Source organism: Citrus sinensis, chromosome 5 (assembly GCF_022201045.2).
Source record: "Citrus sinensis cultivar Valencia sweet orange chromosome 5, DVS_A1.0, whole genome shotgun sequence".
Taxonomy (NCBI): Eukaryota; Viridiplantae; Streptophyta; class Magnoliopsida; order Sapindales; family Rutaceae; genus Citrus; species Citrus sinensis.
In genome coordinates, this window is record NC_068560.1 from 19,486,039 (window position 1) to 19,501,620 (window position 15,582).

At 34.2% G+C, this 15,582-nt stretch overlaps 2 protein-coding genes across 10 annotated transcripts; one reads left to right on the plus strand and one right to left on the minus strand.

Moving 5' to 3' along the window:
• Positions 1 to 1,478: 1,478 nt before the first annotated feature.
• On the plus strand, positions 1,479 to 6,225 carry LOC102613935 (protein ENHANCED DISEASE RESISTANCE 2-like). Of its 8 annotated transcripts, none has more exons than XM_052441639.1 (13): positions 1,481 to 1,808; positions 1,927 to 2,043; positions 2,264 to 2,343; positions 3,268 to 3,391; positions 3,803 to 3,872; positions 4,343 to 4,382; positions 4,471 to 4,631; positions 4,750 to 4,851; positions 4,991 to 5,035; positions 5,120 to 5,260; positions 5,463 to 5,558; positions 5,657 to 5,758; positions 5,917 to 6,225. In XM_052441639.1, exons 8-13 carry the CDS (start codon positions 4,771 to 4,773, stop codon positions 6,022 to 6,024), a joined length of 573 nt encoding a protein of 190 aa, XP_052297599.1. In that variant the 5' UTR covers positions 1,481 to 1,808; positions 1,927 to 2,043; positions 2,264 to 2,343; positions 3,268 to 3,391; positions 3,803 to 3,872; positions 4,343 to 4,382; positions 4,471 to 4,631; positions 4,750 to 4,770; the 3' UTR covers positions 6,025 to 6,225. The 8 variants fall into 8 exon arrangements, with proteins under 8 accessions (XP_052297595.1, XP_052297601.1, XP_052297596.1 ...); XM_052441638.1 differs by having other exon boundaries at positions 4,477 to 4,631; XM_052441635.1 differs by having other exon boundaries at positions 1,479 to 1,808; positions 1,961 to 2,043; positions 4,343 to 4,631.
• Positions 6,226 to 6,737: 512 nt separating this feature from the next.
• On the minus strand, positions 6,738 to 14,625 carry LOC102606834 (disease resistance protein At4g27190-like). Of its 2 annotated transcripts, none has more exons than XM_052441576.1 (9): positions 14,467 to 14,625; positions 11,366 to 14,045; positions 11,181 to 11,254; positions 10,572 to 11,054; positions 10,266 to 10,418; positions 8,985 to 9,347; positions 8,296 to 8,811; positions 7,234 to 7,830; positions 6,738 to 6,951 (listed from the first exon to the last, which is right to left on the minus strand). In XM_052441576.1, the coding sequence occupies exons 2-9, from the start codon at positions 14,037 to 14,039 to the stop codon at positions 6,910 to 6,912; spliced, it is 4,902 nt and encodes a 1,633-aa protein (XP_052297536.1). In that variant the 5' UTR covers positions 14,040 to 14,045; positions 14,467 to 14,625; the 3' UTR covers positions 6,738 to 6,909. The 2 variants fall into 2 exon arrangements, with proteins under 2 accessions (XP_052297536.1, XP_052297535.1); XM_052441575.1 differs by having other exon boundaries at positions 11,366 to 14,058; positions 14,467 to 14,619.
• Between the last annotated feature and the right edge of the window lie 957 nt (positions 14,626 to 15,582).

The following is a 15,582-nucleotide window of genomic DNA, read 5'->3' on the forward strand; positions in this document are numbered from 1 at the left end:
ATAACGCATCGATCGAGGAATTTTTCTGAGATTTCATATCATTGCACAATAATAAATCTCGACTTCCAGACGTCAATATTATTTTGCATTGTCTCTTATCGTCAACATCCCCGGAAGTTAATGAATGGAATACTTTTATCCTTTCTATCTTTCTCATCAACATCCCCGGAAGTAACCGCATCGAACAACCTTTCTTCCCTAACTTGCTTTGCAACATCTTGGAATACTTTCATTCTGGAATCAAAGGCTACGTAATCTTTCACTTGCACATACTCTGTACTCTCTGGAGCAGGACGGTAGGAAACATGATTACAGTTGTTAAATTCGCCTTTTTTCACAAGTTTATCAGCTTCGTTTGCGGCCTCTGCTGCTTGTTTACCAAGCTTGTAACGAGAAATCAAATTTGGGCACAACCCTTTGAAGCAGAACATCTTAGCTCTATCTTTATCATCAATGATGGATTTTAAAACCCCTTCACTGAATTCAGCAACTCTATTTAGCCAGTCTCAGACACCCTTATAAATCTCATCTCCTTGTAGAGTAGCCTCTCTAACCAGCGTTTGCACCCTTTCTCTTATATATTCCAGCTCCTTCACTCAATCTTTTAGCCCATCTATGTAGCTTTGGTACTCGAACACATAAGATATGTGCCGCATAATCGGTTCGAATAATGCTTTTGAACCTTGTGATACAATGCTGGGAAAAGCAGGGAGACACCCGTCAACAGCCATTGCCTGTTGCTTAACAATATATATATATATATATACATATATATATATATATATATATATATATATATATATATATATAAATACAAGTGTCAAAGAAAGGAATACAAATAAATTAAAATGAACTAAAGGGAAAGATAGAGAATGAAAAGACCACAAACAATATGGCTATATTGATCTTGATTCTTGAACCAACTAATAACTAAATAGAGAATTTCTTTTTCTTTCTTAAGGTTCAGAGGTTTTATTATTAACAAAAAGGTACTTCGAGGGTTTGAATAAAAAACCAACCATAAATTATCAAAAGCTAGTAAGAACACATACATAAATAATGAACAATTATTTAAGTAAAACAAACTATGATACAAAGAAAATCTAATAAAATGACAAAGAAAGAAAGAAAGAAAATACAACAAACAGTATTGAAGTGTTGATCATGAGCCAACTGATATTTTAACAGAAATTTTTTTGTTAATTTTTAGTCTTTTGCTAAAGGATTAGAGTTTTTACTATTAACAAAAATGTTTCAAAAATTTGACACTACTAGAAAAGTATTAAATAATAACAGAAATTTAATGACATATATCGTTGTGTGACGAATGTGTCATAAAAATATGATAGATTCATAATATATATTCATATGTCCAGAATATATGACATATTCATGGCTTATAACTTAACCGTCCTAAATAAATGATACATGTAAGTCATGCTTAGGTTTTGTGAACTTATAAGATTATAAAACAGTGTTGTTTAAATTAACGACACCGTTCTGTATAACTTAAAACACATCAACACTTACAGCCAAATTTTGGCTAAGCGTTGAATGAATCCCTCTCTCTCCACTGGCCACTGCAACCTAAAATGAATGTTTAAATTAACGACACCGTTGAATTAAAGCCTAGCTCAAATTCCTTTTTTCAATCGAAATAAAACGTAGCCACAAAACCCTAATTCACCACACCGATTTATCTCTGCTCGGTATTCATTTAAACCCTACCTCGCGGTTCAATGTCATTCAATACGATTGCAGATGCCGTTTCAACTTGTCATTTAGCTAGCGCCATCCAGTTCTCTATGGTAAGCCTTAACCCTAACGCTAGTAAGATTTGCTAAAAATTTCATATTTTGTATTGTTCCAGTTGAATTTCATGTTAATTTAATTCTTCTTTGCCTTCTTTTTTCTTCTTCTTTATAGTCACGCTCTGGCTTTGGTGCCATGCTTAGTGCAGTTTATGGTTTCAAGATTAAGTCATGTTTATTTGATGGCATCGATTCCATCGTTGAGGATTGGATTGTTGATCAAATGCACCTAGTAAGCTCTTCTTATTTTATCTCAGTTTCAATTTTCTTTTATTATCTGCCTCTACCTAAAAATGGACGTGTTTTACTAGTAAGCATAGACTTTGTTTATTTAATTGATATTTTAATTTTATGTATAAGAATGGAGGTTTATTTTGAAAAAAAAAAAGAAATAAAAAAATAGATTCTGTTGAAGCTAATAAGTACTGAATTGTTTTTGGTGGTGCGACCAGAGGTGGAAACAGGGTATGAAAATGTGTTACTGGTGAGGTTGCTGCTTAAGATGAGAATGCATTCTTTTCAAAAATCCTTGGTAGGTGTTATCTAATTATCTTTGATGGAATATTAAATGGCTAAAAATCTGTCATGCGTTCAAACTTTGTTTGTGTTTAGAAGAATGGTGTTGACTGTATATTCGTTTGGAAGAATGGTGTTGATTGTATATTCATTTGCTTAGCCTTTTGACAGATGGATTGTATAATTGTGTTTGCCTCACTGTTTTTGTTTTATGAGATCTATAATTGATCTTGGGATATTACTTTCTAGTTCTCATGCAAGCAAGTTACTACCTTCCCACTGCATCTCCTCCTTTATCTGCTATTCAAGAGATGCGTGCCATAATCTGGTGTTACCTCTGCAAGATTGTGAATGAATATAATGCCTCTAAATTTATTTTATACATAATGCTGATGCTGAATAATATATTGTAGCTCCCGTCATATTCTACTTTGACTTTTTATATTCTGTTTCATATAAAAATCTTATTCAACTTTAGTTGTTCATGAGCAAATGTCGCATGTATAAGCCCAAATGATGTTTAAAGGTAGCGCGGCTACCTTTAGTTTGAGCTTACAATAGATGAAAAAGAAATTGAAACTGTTTTTCTGATTTTTCAAAGTATTTTAGATCCTGACTTTTGTTTGGACTTGATGGTTATAGATTGTGTCTAGATTTGTTAAGTTGTTTCCAACACCTCGTGCCAAATGAAAGCACAATCTTTCTGATTCAGATGTCTGGTTAATTATGCTTCATTTTTTCGTTAAAGATTGGATGGTTGCATGGATTGATGGAGTTGGAGTTCAACCAATAATTCTAATTTTTTGGACTTAAAATGCCTTTTTCTTCTGTATAAAAACTTTAGTAAGTGCTATTGAGTTGACAGAAGTTGAATACTTACAGGTTGTTTCACACTTTTTAATAGTTTTACATATATGAATTTCTGTTTTTTGAATTGCAGAAAGGAGGTGGAACTATTGATTTGGAGCCTTATCTTGCTCACTCATCGACAACGGAGCCTACCCTCGCTCCCATGGCAGTGGAACGGACAACGACTACTAGGGCTGCAACATCAGTTGGTTTGGGTCTGTTTTGAGTTTATTTTCATTTATTTGGCTATGTTTTGATAGCGAATTTTGATATGTCAATATAATGTGTAATTGTTTTGGGTTGAGCTGGTATTTATGCTGGATTAGATTGGTTTGGTTTTGGTGCTTCTCTGATGGAACACTGCTTCTTTTAGAAATTTTGAATGTAATATGAGACTACATTTAGTTTAATTGAACACTGCATCTAGTCTAATTACTAGAAGTGTGGCATTTGGTTTGGTTTATCCGATATTCTCCAGAATTTCACTTGCATCTGGTTTTGTTGCATATGTTTGCTTGCATTTGATGGCAGTAGCAGACTGTTTGGTTTTGTGACATTTGACGGCAGTTTGGTCTGTTCTTGGTGTTGATTTAAGATTGTTCCTGTTGTGCTGATGTTAATTGCAGGTGCTGGAATCAGCTAGGGTTGCTGGTTTATTCAGATAGTTGACTCAGGCGTTGTTACTGGTTAATTCAGGTGGCTGACTCAAGTTGTTCATTTAATGTTAGGAAGCAAATTAAGAATTAATGAAGTATTCATTTAACTATAATTATTGTAGTTATTTTATTTCATAACTGAATTATAATCTATGGTACTTGTGAACAAATTAGAGAATTTTTATATATGAATTATATGTATGTGTGTGTATGTACATTTTGCTATTTATGTAATAATTTAAAGAATATATTTCAATTCCCACAAAAAAAATGGCTCCAATTTCAATAATTCCCGCCAAATAATTAATTTTTTTTTAATTTACCACTAAAATATATCTTAAAGAAATTTTAGTTATTCTTGCTAGATTTAACAAAAATAATTTGTAGGATTAACATTTAATTAAAATAATTTAAAAAATTTATTATTCCAATTAAAAATGTCATGTTTATACGATAGACAATATTCATGAATGGGAAGTATTAGTTACATATTTTTCCTTGGGATTTCAGGCAAATGAAAAAAAGATTGAGAATGATTTCAAGAGGACAGGTGGATGATAAGTATTCATTTTTGTATATTTGGCTAGTGGATTTTTATGGTATTGATCTTTTTTTTTTAAAAAAAAAATTTCAATTAGTTGCAGCCCTAGAGGAAGAGCAGGCTGATCAAATTGATTTGTCTTGTTTTTCGGGCAATCTACGACATGATGACTGTGATAATGCTCGTGACTGCTGGAAACTTTCTGATGGAAATAACTTTAGAGTTCGTAGCAAGCATTTTTGTTATGACAAAACAAAGGTTCCCCCGTATTTTGTTTGTTTGTTATGGTATTTATATATCCTGCATAGGCTAGGTAGACAGGTTATGATGTAGTTTGGTTGGCTCTTCTTGTGCTTTGTGCAATTTGTAACTGCAGATACCTGCGGGAAAACATTTAATGGATCTTGTTGCTGTTGATTGGTTCAAAGACACAAAGAGAATGGACCATGTAGCTAGGCGTCAAGGCTGTGCTGCACAAGTAACTATTCTTTTCTTTTTATTTTTCCTTTTCCATTGATGCATTAGGAGAAAATACTGCCTGTGAGATACTACAATGTAAATAACTTCTCATGGTTCATTGAATCTATAACACACTGACCCTCTTCTAAAAAATGTAGGTTGCTTCTGAAAATGGGCTTTTCTCACTGATCTTTAATCTTCAAGTAAGTTTGTTTCATTTCAGAAGGTATTAAGTTTCAAACTTATTGTATTGGGAGGTTGTATGGTTGTAACCTAAGCATCTGCAGGTTCCTGGTTCAACACATTATAGTATGGTATTTTATTTTGTCACAAGGCAATTGGTAATGGGATCACTTTTGCAACGGTTTGTTGATGGCGATGATGAGTTTCGCAATAGTAGGTTGAAACTTATTCCATCTGTTCCTAAGGTATCCATCTTGGCCTTCATGTATTAGGACTATATTAACGTATACTTACCCTTTACTGCATGGTACACTTCAATTTGTCCAAAGAAGGCATGCATTTAGGTGTAAATGTATTTGATGGGTTGTACCTTCAAACTTCATGTCCTTTTTACCCTCTTGAATTTGTTTTGCACTTGTTCTTGATTTTAAGCACTGAATCATGCAGGGGTCATGGATCGTGCGCCAGAGTGTTGGAAGCACCCCTTGCTTATTGGGTAAAGCAGTTGATTGTAACTATATTCGCGGTCCCAAGTACTTAGAAGTAAATGCTCTTGGAATTTCTATAGTACATGAGATGTTCATCTTTCAAATAGCGTCCAATACCATTAACATGGTTTAATAATGTTCATCTTTCTGTAGATTGATGTTGACATTGGTTCTTCTACTGTTGCTAATGGAGTTTTGGGCCTTGTAATTGGTGTAATTACGACATTGGTGGTTGACATGGCTTTCCTTGTACAGGTATGTATGATTGTTTTTTTCTCCACTTCTAAATGGACACAAGGGAAAAGACATGATTTTGAGATATTGCAATGCAATTTGCATTTTTGCATACTTGAATGTTCTCAGAATGGTATAATGCTTCGTGTGTGTCTTCTTTATCTTGCTCCTGTATGCAGGCAAATACTACAGATGAATTACCGGAGCGGCTGATTGGTGCTGTACGTGTTTCTCATATAGAACTCAAGTCTGCTGTTGTCCCAAAGTTGGAACCAGAGATATCGTGACTCTGGTTTCATTTCACCTCAACTGTGTTTTTTTTTAATTAAAAAAAATCATTTGTTTTAGGTATACATACATGTATTTTGATTCTATTTTCATTGTAATTTCTCATTTACTTTGAATGAAAGTCATTGGTGTTTTCGAATGGGAATTTTGCATTAAAAAATGAAGAATAGTGAATAGGAAATTTCTTGATTCTTTAGTTACTATTTTTGGTATGAGTGCCATTAGTAGTAAAGTTGGTTTCTACTCACAAACAAGTGAGCTGCTCGATTCCCAAGTGGTATCAACCAGTTTCCAACTTTTTAATATACACTAATCGTTATTGTTTAATAGCGACTGCTATTAAAACTCAACAGCTAACAAAAATACTTAAAAAAAATGATTTTTCTTATGATGCTGGGAAAAAAATTACGGGTTTACTTATTTCCACGAGATCTATAACATGGTCTTGACTTCACGAAATTCTTTTAATTTAAAGCGTGCTGGTGTGAGAAGGTCAGTTTGACGGATTAATTCTTTTCAACAGTGGTCAAGATAATTTTACTATACTAAAAAATATTCTTATTCTGATAATGCCACAAATGTTATGCTGTTTTCTTCGGCTAATGATCTTCTATCAGGAGAGGTTAGAAATCAAATGCTTAAAAGACCAATTGAACGAATAATACAGAAATTTAGGCAGAATCTAATCGAATATTGTATGAAACATGAAACATCAATTCAAGTCATTTCTTAAACGGAGAATGCATCAAACAAAATCCAAAGTGTCTTGCAAGTCTGTAGCATGAGCAAAAAATTGTAAATATGTAGAACCAAATTATTCAAGTACAGAAGAACGAGCAAGCTAAATCATGTATAAGAGATTGGCCTGGTTCGGGATAGCTTCTTCACTGTACCTGAAGGATTGGCTCAATCTCTTCTTTAGAATTCTGCAGATTTTGTAATTACTCGTGTAAGCAAGCATACATTGCCACCATAAGAATAATAAAGCTAGAGTAATAATATGACCACCACCTCTTGTGCACAAACAATATTGTATAAACTAATGCGACATAATATGATTGGTTAAACAAAAACATTACATGACCCTCATAATTTATTTATTTATTTATTATTATTATTATATATTTTCAGTCAACCAATCATATTATATCACATTACTTTCTATAAAATAATTTGCTAAATAGCACCAAAACTTAATTGATACTCACCATTTCATTGAACAATTTTTTTATGGTGTCATTGAGGTTGCCTTCCCAACATCCTTCATCATCATCATCTTTTTCTTCTTCGGTGACGTTCACTTTGTTTAGCATTGGTGTGTCTAAGAGTCCTTGAGAGAAGATCTTCATTTTTGGACACTGTCTCACAACTACTTGTTTCAAGGACGGGAATTCAAGAGCGTAATTACCCAAACTAAAGCTTGTTAGGCTTGGCAAACAATCAAGTGTCAAGTACTCCAATTCCCTGAAAACAATGCAGTCTTTCGCTTCTTCTCCAACCTGCGATTGTATGATTTCTTCTATCATTTTGCAATCAGCTATCTTCATTCTTTGAAGATTCACTAGACTTTCAGATGTCGAGAATGTCAACACATTTATCAACCTGTGACACTTTGATACTTTCAAAGCCTCAAGATTTTCCAAATGCCACGAAGGTGGTACTAATTTTTGCAACTTACTACATTCCGATATTTTTAGACTTTCCAAATTTGCAAATACTTTGTTGGATTCGGCATTTTCCTTCCAGAGATGCTGCACTTTGTGTAATCTAGACAGCCTTAACTTCCTCAATTTAGGGAATGCAACCTGAAAATCAACAAAATTAAGTTGTAAATGAAAATATGTATCCAATCTCTGGAGTCTTCCCCTGCATATTTTATGGACAAGATTAATCACGGCATTTTATATTTTATTTCCAAATTAGTATGCTATGTAGTAGGATCCCAAATATAAGTATCAAATCGATTACCCTTTGAAACACATAAATGAAATCTGATGCTAAATCCAATATGAATTAGCTAGGAAAACAGAGATGTTACACACATAATTAATATAGTTCATCACCTCGTGTTACTAGGCATCCAATTAATTTCAGACATTTTTATAATTCATACTATAGAGATAGTTAATAACTGCGGTTATATTGTTAAATCAGATATAAATTAAGATGACATGCAAAAAGATGAGTCATTAAATTTGACTTGATTCTAATGAAATTACATCTATGCGAACGAAAGTGAAGGGAAAAATAATAATAATAATAATAATCACCTTGTCATCAAAGAGGGGTTGTACTTGATGAGCCAGCAAGAAGTTCTCTTCTGATGTTAATTTTTCAGGTTTCTTGTTATCTGTTGTCACGTGCACTACAGAGTTGGATATGAATGTTTCCATATCAGGGCAATTCTCAATAGTTAGATTCTCCAACTTAGGCGGTTCAATTATATTCCCAGTGAAGTTGCAGAATCTTTTGAGTTTTGGAAGATCAATGAGCCTTAGCTCGGAAAGCTTAGGAAACGGGAGGCCTATATGTTCTTTGTCAGCATTTAGCTCTTCGAAATGAAACACCTCTTCTATTGAATCACAATTCCTCACTTCCAGCCATTCCAAATTGTTCAAGCACCGTAGCAGATTGGCAGGAATAGCACTCGACATATTCGTGCAGTCATCCACCACCAGCTGTGCTAAATTGTTGAAGAAGCTGACAGGCAGTGCTTGGCCATGCCATATTTCTTGCAAGCGTGGAAAATGCGAGAGTTGCAAACGGTTTATATCAAGGAATCCAATCTGCACAAACCAAAACAATTTTGTTTTTGAAAGGCATTATATATACACACATTAAACTTACATGTTTTGTGTTTTAACTTCTAAAAATATATATACAAGGGAGGTGTATATGCTTAAATGTGCAAGTGCAGGGGAGATGCATGAACAATTTGGTTGAATCGATTAACACATACCATTTCGTCATAGCACTTTTGTATAGTGGAACTAAGGTTATTGCCTTCCCAATGGTGCAGTTCACCCTCTTCCTTTTCAGTCACTTGTACTTTGCATGGCTTTGGAATGGATAAGATTCCGTGAGAAAAATTCTTCATGTTCGGACAATGTGTCATAGAAACTCGTTCCAGTGATGGGAATTCAAGAGTGTAATTCTCCAAACAAAAGCTGGTAAGCCTTGGTAAATCATCAAGTATCAAAACTTTTAATTTGCTGAAAGCAATACGATTCTCCTTCACTTCTTGTCCAACATGTCCTACGATTTCTTCTAATTTTGGGCAACCCGATACTTTAAGATTCACCAGGCTACTAGGAATTCCAACCTGAAAATAAGCAAAAGTGTGTGCATGTGTGGTGTATTAAAAAAGTAAAAATGTAAGAATATCATTCGACTAGGTTCAAAGTATGTTTAATCATACAATTATACATTTTATGAACATAACAAATTATGAAATGTCTACTAGATATTTTTTGTTAAACAAAAATAGAACAAGATAAATAAATAAATAAAAGCCAGATAAACAAAGATAATAAAAATGCATTTACACTATTTAGTATTAGAAACGTAGAAAGAATTTAAGGCAATTTCTAAATATTTTAGACTTCTTTTGCATCTTGATATCAGTTTTTAAGCATAAATTTGCAAATTTCAACTATTCCTTTTTTTAAAAAAAAAAAAAAAACTCAACCATTTTTCCCTTTTCCTTGGTTCCTTTTTTTAATGTATATTTAAAAATGGAAAAAAAAATTGGAAAAGATTTCCCAATACTGTCAACAAGGGACTGCTGTAAAGTGGATCTTTATTAAGTACTTCCAGACTCGAGGAAATTTCTTTACAATCAAGGATCAGTTGTAAATAATCATGAATTTGTGGTTAATTAATGGCATAATCAATTCGTAACTAAACTAGAGATATTAATTAAATTTGAAGACTTTTATTTTTTTTTCCAATCGAAACGTGAAGAATTAAGGAAAAGAGAAATATATAGATGAATTTGTGAACCTATAAGATGAGAGACGATCCTTTAATTTTTGAAAATCGTACTTATTAAGATATGAGCAAAAACAATTAAATTGAAAACCGGACTTAAAACGTAGATTTCAGAGTGGTGGTTAATTTGAAGTACAATACTTGAAATAAATAATTAGTGGCTGAATACCATTTGTAAACACAAAAATGGTTAAAAAATTGTTGAATTTTATCTGGGAAAAAAGATTCGAAATGAATACAGCAACCTTACCAATGGAGGAAAAATATTTCTTAGGTTATCACACCACCATATGTCCAAATTCTTCAATTTGCTGAAAGACTCCGAAGCAAGCTGGTGGTGCCATATTCTTCTCAAATTATCCATCATCTCCATACGTAATACCTCCAACCTAGGAAGTCGTACCTGGCAGTTAAAGATTAAATAACTAATTAATCAATTAATGGCATAATCAATTGATAACTAAATTAGAGGTGGATATTAACTAAATTTGAAGACTCAAGGAAAAGACAAATTAAATATTGTGACTCAAATTAATTTTTTTATTAAAAAAAAAACCTTTTCGTCAAAGAGAGGAGGAGGTTGCATTTCAGAATGAATGGTGTCTTCTGGTGAGCTCGTAGAGATGAATCTTAACATATTACTGCAACCACGAATCTTGAGGTTTAGCAAAGAAGGGAATTCAACAACTGAATCTGAATGAATATGTCCCGTATTGGCAAAGCTTGTTAGTTCTGGAAGACAATGGAGCTCGAGGGAGTGTAGTTTAGGGAAATGAATATGTCCTTCTTCTCTTTCTGACCACCCCGTGGTGTCGACTACCCCTTCCATTGACTTACAAGCTCTTATCTCAAGATGTTGGAGTTGCAAAAGACTATTAACCATAGAATATGAAAACAGATACTTCATACGATGACAACTGACCACGTGCAGCTTTGTTAGATTTTGACAACAGTACATTCCTTGATTATGATCGGCCCATAATTTTTTCATGTTTATTAAATACGCGAGATTCAATTCCTCTAAGCTCGGAAGAATAACCTGCAAAGAAAACCCGTACATTTTTGTTCCTTCAAGTACAACCGTCTAGTATAATATTCTTTTGATGATCGAAGATTAATCGTGATAATAAATTAATCAATTAATTATTGAACAGAAAATTATCACCTTTGGAGCAGTATCATCATCAGCAATGATTTCGTTGAATCCCAAAGAAGTTGTTGGTTTCTCCCTGTCCGATCCTATAAACAAACAAAAACAATATACATAATTAATCTTTGTCGTTGTTTTTTTTTTTCAAAATAATTGAGGTGAAGTCCATAATCCCACCAGTACTTAATTTCAACACTTACCAACAATCATTTCCAGATCACCGCCAAATAACACTTCTACCTTTTGAAGCCGCAGTAGGTTTTTGGCCATGGAGAATGAGAAAAGATGCTTCAATTTGTCACAGCTGCGTACTATTATAATCCTTAAGTTGCTGAAAGATTGATCTTCTGTGAGTTGGCTGTCACATATTGTCTCCAACTTGCTCAAACACCAAAGAGACAATGACTCCAGCAAGGGGAAGACTTTGCGACGAACCCGTCCAACTGAACCGACAATATGTAAAATCTCAGAACAACTATTTACCCAAAGATGCTTCAATCGTGGAAAACCTTCCCCATCATCTAATTCATGAACAACATTCTGAACACCCTTCAGTTCTTCTAGATAGAGATATTCAGTTCTCTTCAACAACAGTTTCATCCTGTAATTCTGCAAAAGAATGCCAAACTTTTCTAGCCCCTGGAGCTTCATCAATCTTGATAATCCAGATTTAACGGACCAGCTGCTCCACCACTTATTTCCTATACATATCTTATAGCTTTGCAATTCCACAGAGACCAAATCCTGCGGTAGAATTTCGGCATCCCGAACGTGTATCTCCAAAGTAGTTAGCTTTGACAACCCAATCAATTCAACAAGACTGGCGTTACTTCCTCCTTCAACCTTCTCCCACTGTGAAAAGCTGTTACCAATATATAGTTCTTCTAATCGAGATAATTTTGATATGACATTTGGAGCTATCACCACAAGGCTGCTACAGTTGCTCAAATCTAGCAACTGTAATCTCGTCAATTGTCCAATTACAAGTGGCAACTCCTTAACATCAGAATCTCGGAAGCTGAGAATCTCTAATTTCCTTAGCTGTCCAATTATAGTTATATCGTTCAGTCGGCAACCATCTAAACATAATGTTTGAACGTTAATGAGGCAACCAAGTGATGAAGGTAATGAAGAGAAAAATATTCTAGTAAAATCTAAAACTTTGAGTTCTTCTGTCCCTTCAAAAAAGAGGTCTGAAATTTGCAAAGAGCTATCACGCTTTGAAAACAACAAAAGTAACTTGAGTTGGGGACATTCCAACCTTTCGGGAAGCTCTTGAATATCTCTATAAGGTAAAGAAATAGCTATTGGACCTTCCCGTATTGTCTCTTCCATCTCTCTGTCAAAGTCAGCAACATTTGGAATATTAAACATAAGCTTCTCTGCGGCAATTGATACAGCAACAACATGAATGACGTCATGCATTTTAGCTTCATCTTCAGCATCACCGTCCAACAATAAGCATGAAGCTTTTAGACTGTCGATCAATGCATCCACTCTATTCCTTACTGCTTCCAATGTGTAAACATTTCTAAATAGACCCAAACCCATACCATATCTCAATAAGTAATGTACGTGTATAAGATGACCTTCACGGTGCAGACCACAAAGAAGGAACAAAGATTTTGCTTCATCACTTTCCAAGAAATCGTAACTCAATTTTATGGAGGTGTACACATCTGCATCCATACCACGAATTTCTCTTAGATTGGAACTTCTTAGCTGATTCAATGCATCCTTCCAACTGGCAAGACTCTTATTTTTCAGAGCACTTGCAACTGTTCTCAGTGCAACAGGCAATCCCCCGCATTTTTCAACGATCTCATCTGTAGTGGGTCGAAAATCATATGTTTTTTTTGAATCACCCACTATCTTCTCAAATAACTGCAATGCTTCATCTTTGGATAAAGCATCGATCCAGAAATTTTTCTGAGAATTCATATCATTGCACAATAAATCTCGACTTCGAGACGTCAATATTATTGTGCGTCTACTCCGATCGTCCTCTCTATCTTTCTCATCAACATCCCCATAAGGAATTCCAACTTTATCGAACTCAAGTTTTGTCCAAATATTATCCAGTATAATGAGAAGCCGCTTCTCTTGCTTCAACCTTTGACACAGTCGAGAAGCTCTTTGAAATTCATTCTCATTCAAGTGAAATTCCATGCCTAAATCAAAAGCAAGTTTGTCTTGAATTTTATGATGATCTGGTGTCTGTGTTACCTCAGCCATAACGACCTTATCGAACAACTTATCTTCCATCACTTGCTTTCTGACTTGCTTAACTAGCGTGGTTTTACCCACGCCGCCCATCCCATAGACCCCAATTATTTTGAAACTATCATCCTTCAACGCATCCACAACATCTTGAAATACTTTCGTTCTTGAATCGAAGGCCTCGTAATCTTTCACTGGCATATATTCTGTACTCTTTGGAGCAGGACGGTAGGAAACACTAGAGAAGGTGCCTTTTCCCTCGAGACTAGCGGCAGCTTCTGCGGCCTTTGCTGCTTGTTTACTAAGCTGGTAACGAGAAATCAAGTTGGGGCACAACCCTTTGAAGCAGGACTTCTTAGCTCTATCTTCATCATCAATGATGGATTTTGCAACCCCTTCACTGATGAATTCATCAACTTTATTTAGCCAGTCTGTGACACCCTCATAAATCTCATCCCCTTGTAGTCTAGCATGATTAACAGGTTGTTGCACCGTTTCTCTTCTATATCCCAGCTGCTTCACTTGATCTTTCAGGCCATCTATGTAGCTCTGGTGCTTGAACACATAAGATATCTGCCGTATAATCAGTTTGAACAGTGACTTTGAACCTTCTGATACAATGCTGGAAAAAGCAGCCAGACCCACTTCTGCCATTGCCTGCTGCTTAACAAATCTAATAATATGTCAAAGAAAGGGGAAAGGAATACAAATAAATTAAAATAAACTAGAGAGAGAAAAAAAGACGGCAAACAGTATCGCAAAATTGATCTTGAATCAACTGAAACATGAACAGAGCATTTTTTTCTTCTTTCTTAAGGATCAGAGTTTTTGCTATTAACAGAAACGTGCTTCAAGTGTCCCAAAAAAAAATGATAAATGAACAAGCCATAGAAATTTTATCTTGGAAAGTGGATGGAAATTAAGAAAGAAATTGTATAGAGATCAAGCATCAGAGATTATGTTATTAAAAGAAATTAATTGAAGGTTGTGGAAATCCTGTTTAATTATGGAAAGTTGATGAGCTTCTGTAATCGCCTTGAGTATTTAAGTGCAATTTTAATGAGCAAAAAGTTACTGTTACCTGCAGAGGAATGTAATAATAGAGAGCTTATGAGAGTAATGATAATGATTTGCAAAAGAAGAAGACTCAATCGTGCAGCCCTTAATTTCTTTTATTTTCAGTCGCCGAAGAGGGAATCTCTTTTTTATTTTTTTTCCAAAGGGAATCTCCTTTCGTAATATGTCATGATTAAAGCAATCTATAAATAATACAATAATCATATAATGTAATAATTAAAAAGACCCACATATTTATAATATTAATGGTGGGATCCATATGTTTGTACTGATTAAATTGGTGGACCAGAATTTATTTGACCTTACTTGCTTTATATTTAATTAAAAATTGAAACGACAGAGAAAAATTGTCGTAATGATGGTTTCGATTGTGGAGTTCCGCTGTGGATAGCACTTGCAATACTGAAAAAGAAGCTTTCGTCAACTTTCTCACATGGACGCGCACCATCACGCATAATTGCATATTGCATTATTTCTCTGGAAAAGCAAAAGCAAGATTTATTCTTTTAATAAGCAAACGCGTAGGTGGGAATGCATTCATTAAACAAGTGGAACAGCAATATATCAAACCAATGATAAGCATTCTTAAGTGGGAAACCAATTATGACGGATAATTCAAAATCTGAATCCGCCTGATGGACGGGTTTGACCGCAGAGCTCAAGATAATCTGAACCACTCTCCTTTCGTAACTGATAGATAATTTCAAAACAGGGGAATGAAATTTGAGAATGATTTCACTCTCCTTTTCTTCCCCCCACCCAAACTCTTCTTCTTTTATATATTTTCCTTGGAATTTTAGGTAAACGAAAAAACTTTGAGAATGATTTCAAGAGAATAGGTGGGTAATAACTAAAATATTTATTTTTATATATTTGATAAGCACACTCACTATTAATAAAACCCATTAAATACTACAACTTAAATAACTTCTTGTAGTTGATTGATGGTATGTTTGGAATTTCTTTTACTTCCCAAGAATTAATTTTTACCTTGATTATCAGAAAATTAATTTTATGAATAATTTAGTCGGGTGTTTGGTAAATGATGATTATTTGACAATCAGTTTGTAAATAATCTACTAGATAAATCTGGTAAGTGAAAATTAAAAGTATAATGTTC

Coding starts and splice junctions, on each gene's coding strand:
- LOC102613935 (XM_052441636.1), top strand. CDS start 4,347: ATGAAAAAAAGATTGAGAATGATTTCAAGAGGACAGGTGGATGATAAG. Junction 5,261..5,462: donor TTATTCCATCTGTTCCTAAG/GTATCCATCTTG, acceptor TGAATCATGCAG/GGGTCATGGATCGTGCGCCA. Junction 5,759..5,916: donor ACATGGCTTTCCTTGTACAG/GTATGTATGATT, acceptor TCCTGTATGCAG/GCAAATACTACAGATGAATT.
- LOC102606834 (XM_052441576.1), bottom strand. CDS start 14,039: ATGGCAGAAGTGGGTCTGGCTGCTTTTTCCAGCATTGTATCAGAAGGT. Junction 11,255..11,365: donor TGATCTGGAAATGATTGTTG/GTAAGTGTTGAA, acceptor GTTTGTTTATAG/GATCGGACAGGGAGAAACCA. Junction 6,952..7,233: donor AAAAATTGTTCAATGAAATG/GTGAGTATCAAT, acceptor CAAAATCTGCAG/AATTCTAAAGAAGAGATTGA.